At 34.9% G+C, this 9728-nt stretch overlaps 1 protein-coding gene across 1 annotated transcript; it reads left to right on the top strand.

Moving 5' to 3' along the window:
• Positions 1-558: 558 nt before the first annotated feature.
• LOC127874382 (protein SYS1 homolog) lies at positions 559-8520 on the top strand. Its single transcript, XM_052418664.1, has 3 exons — positions 559-961; positions 3784-3854; positions 6514-8520. The coding sequence occupies exons 1-3, from the start codon at positions 764-766 to the stop codon at positions 6752-6754; spliced, it is 510 nt and encodes a 169-aa protein (XP_052274624.1). The 5' UTR covers positions 559-763; the 3' UTR covers positions 6755-8520.
• The last annotated feature ends 1208 nt before the right edge of the window (positions 8521-9728 follow it).

Here is a 9728-nt window from a genome sequence, read left to right as displayed (position 1 = left end):
CGCTAGGCTATTTAGTTAAAGCGTCTGTTGCAACACACACGCTTTCCATTGCAGATGACAGCATTAATTTTGTGCTCTTTCTTAAAACACAGGCTTTACATCGCATATATGTATAGTGAATGGTTATTATGACGTGGCTGTAGAAAAACGGTGGGATATTTTTCCTTATATGGCTGTACGGAAACCTTAGTAACATTTTGGTCACATTTTTAGTGCAATCTAAATAAAATTGTATTGCTATGTTGAACACTTTATGACACTATTTAAGCCACATTTATTGGCCAATCTTCATGAAACTTGGTAAAAAACCTTTGTTACAATGAAATATCGACTGAGATTGAAACTTGGTCATGTGTGCTTAACAACTAGATGAGGTATTAGGTCAAATTTAAAAAAAGTTAATTCTCTAGAAGTCACTTTTTGGCCCAATCTTCATTGATCAGCGTGCACTTTTTCAGAAAAGTCTAGTTCCTTTGGGTCTAAGTTGAACGCCTTAGGGCCTATGGCCCTCTTGTTAGGTTTCCAGCTGTTGTTAAACTACTGTGTGAATATACCGTAGGTCCAAGGATTTTCTTCTATTTACAGATGACCTGAAAGGACTTGTCATTGGATGCAATATTTCTACCAAGCAGTTGCCATCTGTTGTTTTTCCACTAGTTTGGAAAATGATGTTAGAGTTAACTATCTATATATGATTCTCATTCAACCTTAATTGACCGCGAGTGAAATTCGAAGACTGATTCACTTTGATAAATTCTTTGGGATGTTTGACTTATTGAGACGCAAAGCAGGAAGAATGGCGATAGGGACATTCCGTAGCAACGTGTGGGACCCGGTGTTGATCATTTGCCAAATTGTCAGCATGCAGTGCCAGTACATTGTCACCCTTGGAATCTGGGTCCACCTCCTCAACGTCCTCTGCGGATACAACACAACTATTGATCAACTTTTTACACAGGCTGTAAGCATTCCTTAGAACTTGTAAAATTGGCCTAGCGATTGGGAGGTCACGGGTTCGCTCCCCACTCGAGGAGTATTCTTTAGATCTTCTTACTCAAAGACATCAAGTATGGTTATACATGTAGGCTCAGGAAATATACGGTACTCGAGAGCATTTCTATAAGATAAGCCTGAGGCTTTTGATGCAATCGAGCTAAAATAAATAGGTTTAAACTAACAAGGCTTACCGGAATCCACTAACATGATACATGTGCGTGAATCCACTTATAATTACAGGAATCAGCATTGAAAATGCATAATAATCATCCTAGTAAAAGTGGTTGGTTTAGTACATGTAGTTTAACAAATTTATTTAAAATAATAGTTGACCTTCTACTACTACATGTATTCCTTTGATTTCTTATTAGCGTGTTCTGTCTGTAGGAAAGTCAAATTTAAAACTAGATGTACAAGGCCCTTAATCATGCACACGATATCCTGGCTGTTGGTTTCAGGAAAAAAACATGTTTCCTGTAATTATGAAACCAATGCATATGTATAATTTTGGATAAATTTTATTTGATTTTTTTTTCACAATTATTTAAATCATCATTTTTTGCGAGGTATACTTTTTTTGTTGTAACTCATTAACCATTATTTAAAATATTGTTACTTTCAGGGTTGGCACCAATCGACCGCCCCCGGTTTTAACCGGTGGTTTTTACCGGTTAAAACCGCCTCGGTCAATACTCCCAAAGTGGTCATTACTGGTCAATACTGGTCGATTGAACTTTACCCCCAATTTTGATTATAATATTCCATGCTTAATTAAAAAATATTGATAATATAAATTAAACAGACATGTTGCCAAAAATGTCTTAAACTATTAAAACCCACTAATTTATACCTGTTCATGCAATTTGTAGGCAAATCTCTCAAAATTTTGCAAGTTGGTCAATTGGAGTTTGCTGGTTGATTGCATTTTTTTTTTCAATTCTAACGAATTATGAATGCTCAGAAAATTCTGTGCTTGATTCAACAAGAAACTGTCAATTACTGTGTATTAGTTGTTCCTCATGCCCCACTGTCTCCACAGTCTTTCACAGTCTTCAAACCTATACAGGTTAGGGCACCCAAAACTGATAATAGGGCCTTACATGGCACCTTTGACACAACCCTTACTTGTCATGTATTCTTGCCTGGATTTCTTTAACAAAATAGTGAAAAAATATTTTATTTTACCATTGATATAAAAAAACTTTAAAAAAAGAAATAATTATAAAAAGAAAGAAATAATTGAAGAGTCTAGAGTAGACCCACAATTGGTAAACATTATTTGTTGCCAAAATCAAGAACTTTGATAGCTTATTCATTTGAAGACCAATTGAAGTTTAAAATAAGAAAACCCTCTTAATATAGAAAGGAGACAAGTTAGAAGTAACTATTAAATTAATAACATTTATACAAGTTATCTCATTTTGTTTGAGTGAAATGAAATAGCCTAAGGGCAGATTTGCTTCATTGTCACAATCAGAGACATACCAGTGCATGCATTTTATTACCAATTAAGGCTTAGGGGCCAGATCATTTATGACCCTAGAAACCACAAGTTCTGTTTGTCCATCAGCTTATCAAATAGATATATCAATAGATCAGTGAAATACTATGGTAACTACAATAGTAATAATACTTCAGTAACAGATGTGATACACTGAGATAAAGATATTGCCTTAGTTCTTTTGTATTTGAGACCGTTTCCATAAATAATAAAGAAGTATTTTTTACAGCTTTAAAGCTTTTTTTTTACAATAGATAACTCAAAAAAAGTTTATCAATTACAGAATAATGATTGATTTAATATAGAATAGATTAAATTCTTCCTTTGTCATGTTTAAATGCTACAATTTTCAATCGACCAGTATTGACCAATAATGACCAGTATTGACCGGTTTTAACCGGGTATTGACCGCCGGCCCGGTCAATACTCAATTGACCGGTCAATATGCCAACCCTGGTTACTTTGTAACAAAACATTTGCAGATGAAAAAAAGACGTTATATATTTAAACAACGTTTTGCAGCGTTATTTGTTCAAAGTCTTGCAACCAGACAGATGATGATCACTGCTCAGCGCATGCGAAACTCGTTCTTAATTCTTTTCAAATTCGAGCTGGTATTCGGCCCCATTCCCAATGGATTTTTTTTTCCCAAATTGAAACTTAAAATTCCCAATTGAAGAGCAGCCTGCCTGCCAACTTTTGTTTAAGTTCTCCACATTTATATCCCCTCCAGCTCTATAAGTTGAACCTTTGTTAATATAATAAATCTCAATTTTTAAACATTTGTTAGCAAAACAACAACAACACAAATTTACCAATTTAAGTCAAAATGCCACCAATTTTCCCAATCCAAAGGGACCAAACCCGTTTTCAAAATGGTGAAAAAACACTGAGTTCTATGTAAGCTTCAAAAGGCAGAATATTGTTGTTTGTATTTGGTACATGTACCTACATTTTATGTAAAGTAGAGGTTCTAACACAATATAAATAGATTCAGGTGGATTCTGATAAGTGACTGGTACGCCATGTTTGATTTTATGACTTTGATAAAAAAAACAGTCTTAAAAAGTGTTAATTATATGCAAGTCATTATTTGTTTTTATATGCAATATAAAGAGGAAAACATATTGCTACATTTTTATCTTTGGAACTGAAGATATGTTTTGCTTTACCTTTAATGATTTTTGTTATATGTCAAGACCAAGTTTAATTTCAACTTAATACATTTTTCTAGAGCTATATTAAAAATATACAGAATAAACAAAATATTACTTCTCATATTTCAGGATAAAGGCTTGTTCACAGAAGGACCAGGAAAAGCGAATACAATGGCATATGCTTTAAACTGTTTGACAAGGTAAACTAGATATTGTGCAATTAAGGGGGATCATTTTTTACCTTTGTTTGGTTTTACAAATTAGTTGTTAGCTTCCCGAGAATTACATGCACATGGGGATCTTTTCTGATCACCTTCTGTTTTTTTTGCTTCGTCCGTTTTTTGTCCTCAAATTTTAACGTGTTAATACTCTAAAGGCCACATTAATGTTAAACTTGGCGAGAATGTTTTTCCAATGATATCTTGACTTAGTTAAAAACTGATTCACCTTGCATCAAAAACTAGTAAACTATGTTTAATGAAAAGAGAAAGCTTATGAAAACTGTAGTCTTTTTTGCAATTTTCATGAACATTGCTCAGAATTTTGTTCTTATGATGTCGGATGTGTTCCAAAATGGCTCCCGTCCGTTAAAAGGCATGGCCACGTGATGCTGGGCAGTTTTCCTTATATAGCTCTAGTGGATAATTGCGAACACTCTAGAAGTCACTTTTTTCGGCGTAAGCTGTATTAAGCCAGCTTTTCACCCTGACTTGACCTTTGTAAGTGTCCAATAATATTCAAATAAAATTTCCCGCGGCTAGGTACGAATGAATACACTTCATTTATTCCATTGGCTGATTTGAGTATAACACCAGAACATTGGAAACATATCCGCGTCTTTGTAACACTGTTTTACTGCATGAAACAATTTTATCTCTAATGAAAAGGCTCAATAGATAGAACAGTTTTACAATCAATTTTCGACATAAATACAGTTTGTGCGTTCACCTTTTATTTTCAGAGAATTACCAGCGCAAAAGCGTTTATACTAAAGGCTATATTCTCATATTTAGTACTTACTTGCATTGCATTTCAACCCGCGAGGTTTCGGGTCAATTCGCGGTTAGTTTGTGAAAGTCAGAGTTTATATACAGTTCATCACCGGAGTTCGCAGAAGGGGTTGCGATCTTTTCATTGAAGGAAAAAATTGGAATCTATGCTATTTTTGTCTGATGGAGTAAATAGTTCGTTTAGTCTCTTTGTCGATATATCAATATTTTAGGCACAGCTGTTGCCTTGGTCGTGTACAGTTGGCGTAAACAAGCCGTCGTTTCAGTAGCAGAATTGTTACCTAACTTTAATGCATTGCATTCCAATCCGCAAGGTATCAAGGTCAGTTTGCGGTCAGTTGCAGAAATCTTTATATAAACGCCGTCTCGTAAACTTTGTGCACTTGAAGTCTGTTTTGATCAGAAAAATACTAAATAAAGATATTCGGCGATATTATTGTGGTATGTCAATCATCGATTTTTAATATGTTTTCAACATTTGCATTTAGACCAGTTTATTAAGCATGAGCACAATAATTCACTGTACTATAATTATGCAATTAAATAAGATTCGAGTATTGCCGGCTGACCTATATGCACTCGTTTATTTTCATGTTTCTTGTGTTTTTCTATTCTGTAAATATAGATATCTGAGTAATAATATCACATAAAGCAAAATAAGCCACGAAATCTGGCGCAACACCCCGTAATTGATTTGCTTGTGATGTAGCTAAGAACTGCGCAGAAAAAAGGCATCCGCTACTTTTTATCTCATAGAGATAACTTTTGATCGTTCATAAACATCGACCACAATCAACGCCGTATATCTTTTTTTAAAGATATTTCTTGTTTCCACATGTCAAGGAAATTTCCTAGAGCCCTAACCCCTTGTTCTCATTATATCTTGGCTGAATTCAAAAAATGTTCATGTCCATTTAAAAAAAACTTGGACGATAGAGTTTTCTGTAAAAGGCTATAGAGAAACATTGTAAATGGCTATAGAGAAAAATTGTAAACTCTAAATTTTTCAAATCATCATGAAATATTTTCAGAATGTTTCTTATAATAATATCTCACCCAGGTTCAGAAATGGTTGTGGCCACTTTGATTACATCTACAGGTATTAAAATGATAGCTACCGTAGTGTGATGTTTTAATAATTTTTGATGAGGATGATGAGGAGGCTATTGGTGATGAATACAGAAACATGAACAACAACCCAAATTTCTAGTGGTTTTCAATTACTCAAATGTTCCCATTACTTCAGATTATCTAAGTTATTATTACAGAAAATTACTTATTTATTAAACCAGTAATACAACTTTCAACCTGTTTCAATCCTTTATACATCATTCATGTCAGAAGCTGTATGTAATCCTTCCATAAGAACTATAAATAATTCACAGGTGACCTATTGAACTTTGTTTTAACAGCCAAATTTGAACGAGAGACAATTTACCAGCTTAGTGAGCTGTGCCAGTAGAGACATACCACATAAATTACTTAAATTAAATTAGGTTTAAATATGTACATAAACATTGTTCTTTTTTGGAAACATATTTACGATTATCAAGAAAAGGTCATAATGATGTACTCTCTTAACTGTTTGCAAAAGATGGCAAAAAATTAAAAATATTTGTTGCATGTCTAAGTCGGAGTGAGACCTGTTGTAACAACTAAGTAAATAGGTTCCATTTACGCGGAACACACATTTCAATGCTGTCTAAGACAAATCCCGCAAAGGACTGACAAATCCCGTTAAGGACTGATGATGTCTTAAGACTGACAAATTTTAGTTTGAAATATTAACAATCTTTAGTTTCAGGATAATTATTCGATATTTATTAATTTAATTTCTTGGCTTTTTCAGTGCGCTGGGACTATGGATCATAGTGGGAAGAACGAAACAGTGTTTAGATTTCTCATTGACTACGCATGTGATACATTTCGTGACCTGTTGGATTGTCAATGGACATTTACCGCACACCGTGTCATGGTGGATACTTAACCTGGTCGGAGTGACACTCATGACAGTACTGGGAGAGTTCCTATGCATGAGATCTGAAATAAAGGCCATTCCGCTAGGAATGGGGTCAAAAGTTGACCTATAAGGGGCATATAACAAATGAGAAAAAATATTAACTGTGATAACATGTAGGGTTTGGCGGATTTTGGTAATACATTTAAAATAACCATTTGGTCTGCAGATAATTAACTTTTTATGAAAAAAAGACAAACTCAAAAAGCGCCAAAGGTTATGAAACAATTAAATTGGAATATGAAATTTTAATAGGTATCAATTTAGTGCAAAATCACGTTTGCTTTAACCCAATTGTGAAAGATAAATACATTAACTTATAAGTCTCCTACTGGTTTCACCGGAGGGGACTTATGGTTTGCGCTCCGTCTGTCAGTCCGTCTGTCTGTCACACTTTTTGGGATCCTGCGATTACTTTAAAAGTTCTTAATATTTTTTCATGAAACTTGAAACATGGATAGATGGCAATATGGACATAATGCACGTCATTTCATTTTGTTCCAACGGCAATAATTCTTGTTGCTATTGCAACAAATAGACTAGAAATACTGCTGAAAATGTAGGTTTTCTGGATCCTGAGATAACTTTAAAAGTTCTCATTATTTTTTCATTAAACTTGAAACATGGATAGATGGCAATATGGACATTATGCACGTCATTTCATTTTGTTCCTACGTCAAAAATTCTGGCAACAAATATTTTAAAAAAATATTCCGACAATGGTGGAATTTCGGACAATGGTGGAGCTGGTAGGGGACTTTTATTGCTTGGCAATAGTCTTGTTTAAATATGTGTTCATAATGTACATATTGTTTGTGAGTTTCTTGTGTTACTATAAATCTTTGTCCATGTTAACACTTACTTGCAAATGGTCACTACAATTGCAAAGATTATTTAAAGAACCAGAGGACATTCATTCTGGACACATTTTCATATTCTGGAAATTGTTCCATGAATATTTGACTCATTGTTGTTTCAAACCTTGTTTTAAATCAAGTCATGTCAAGGATCATGCTAATCTGTTTAAAAAAGAAGAATTTTCAAACATTCAATTTTAGCTCACCTGAGGGATAGCTCGAGGTGAGCTATTGTGATCACTCAGCGTCCGGCTGGCCGTCCGTCCGTCTGTCTGTAAACAATTTGTAAACATCTTCTTCTACTAAACCATTGAGCCAATTTCAACTAAATTTCATGTGGAGCATCCCTAGGTCATGGGACTTTCAAAAATCTTCCACATTTTTTGTCCAATCCTTTCCAAATTTGCACAGTGTCTTTATATCAATGAGGACACGAACCCTACAAAAAATGAGCATTATTGGTCCATGAAGTACAGAATTACCTCCCCTTGAATTGAGAAAATGGTGTTTATGCAATGAAGTCCAAATTTTTCATCCAATTCTTTCCAAACTTGTAAGGATTTAGCATGGTTCAAACAAGGGAAACAACTACGGTTCATGCATGTTCTTTTTATTACAGATTTGCCTCCCTTTAATTCATTCAAAATCTCATTTTACAGCAGAGATTCCAAATCTGACCTGTAAATGGGCCCCATATTTACTGCCAGTGCTAGGTTACCTTTTCCCATTTGATCATTCTTAAGTATTGGTCTTGTAATGCTGCTACTGCTTCTGCTTCTGCTACTACTACTACTACTACTACTACTACTACTACTACTACTACTACTACTACTTCTACTACTACTACTACTACTTCTACTACTACTACTACCACTACTACTACTACTACTACTACTACTACTACTACTACTACTACTACTACTACTACTACTACTACTACTACGACTACTACTACTAGTACTACTACTACCAACACCACCACCACCACACCACCACCACCACCACGTCTACTATTACTACTTCTACTACTACAAGCCACTATACTACTACTACTACTACTACTACATACTACTACTACTACTACTACTACTACTACTACTACTACTTCTACTACTACTACTAGTACTACTACTACTAGTACTACTACTACTACTACTACCACCACCACCACCACGTCTACTATTACTTCTTCTACTACTACTACTACTTTAACCACTACTACTACTACTACCACTACTACTACTACTACTACTACTACTACTACTACTCTACTTCTACTACTACCTACTACTACTACTACTACTTCTACTTCTACTACTACTACTACTACTACTACTACTACTACTACTACTACTACCACTACAACTACTATTACTACTACTACTACTACTACTACTACTACTACTACTACTACTACTACTACTACTACTACTACTACTACTACTACCACTACTACCACTACTACTACTACTACTACTACACCACCACCACCATCACCACCACCACCATTCACAGTGACAAAAAACGTATTCACACAATGGCTGCTACTACAACTTATAGCCCATATAGGGGGGCATGCATGTTTTACAAACAGCCCTTGTTTCTATGGGATTTTAACCACAACTGTTCATGTTTATCTCCGACACATATTTTTAGGTCACCTGTCATGAAGTGACACGGTGAGCTTATGTGATCGTGTGATGTCCGGCGTCGGTTGTGCGTGCCTGCGTTTGTCCGTGCGTCCGTCCGTCAACAATTTGTTTGTGTAGACAGTAGAGGTCACAGTTTGCATCCAATCTTGATGAAATTTGGTCAAAATGTTTATCTTGATGAAATCCGGTTTGGGATTGTATTTGGGTCATCTGGGGTCAAAAACAAGGTCACTAGGTCAAATAATTGAACAACCTTCTGTAGACAATAGAGGTCACAGTTTTCATCCAATCTTTATGAAATTTGGTCAGAATGTTTATCTTGATGAAATCTGGGTTGGGATTTTATTTGGGTCATCTGGGGTCAAAAACTAGGTCACTAGGTCAAATAATAAAAAAACCTTGTGTAGACATTAGAGATCACAGTTTTCATCCAACCTTTATGAAATTTGGTCAGAATTCTTGATGAAATCTGGGTGGGATTGTATTTGGGTCATCTGGGTTAAAAATCTAGGTCAAATAAATAGAAAAACCTTGTGTT

Source organism: Dreissena polymorpha, chromosome 3 (genome assembly GCF_020536995.1).
Source record: "Dreissena polymorpha isolate Duluth1 chromosome 3, UMN_Dpol_1.0, whole genome shotgun sequence".
NCBI lineage: Eukaryota > Metazoa > Mollusca > Bivalvia > Myida > Dreissenidae > Dreissena > Dreissena polymorpha.
This window is presented reverse-complemented; position numbering and strand designations above follow the sequence as displayed.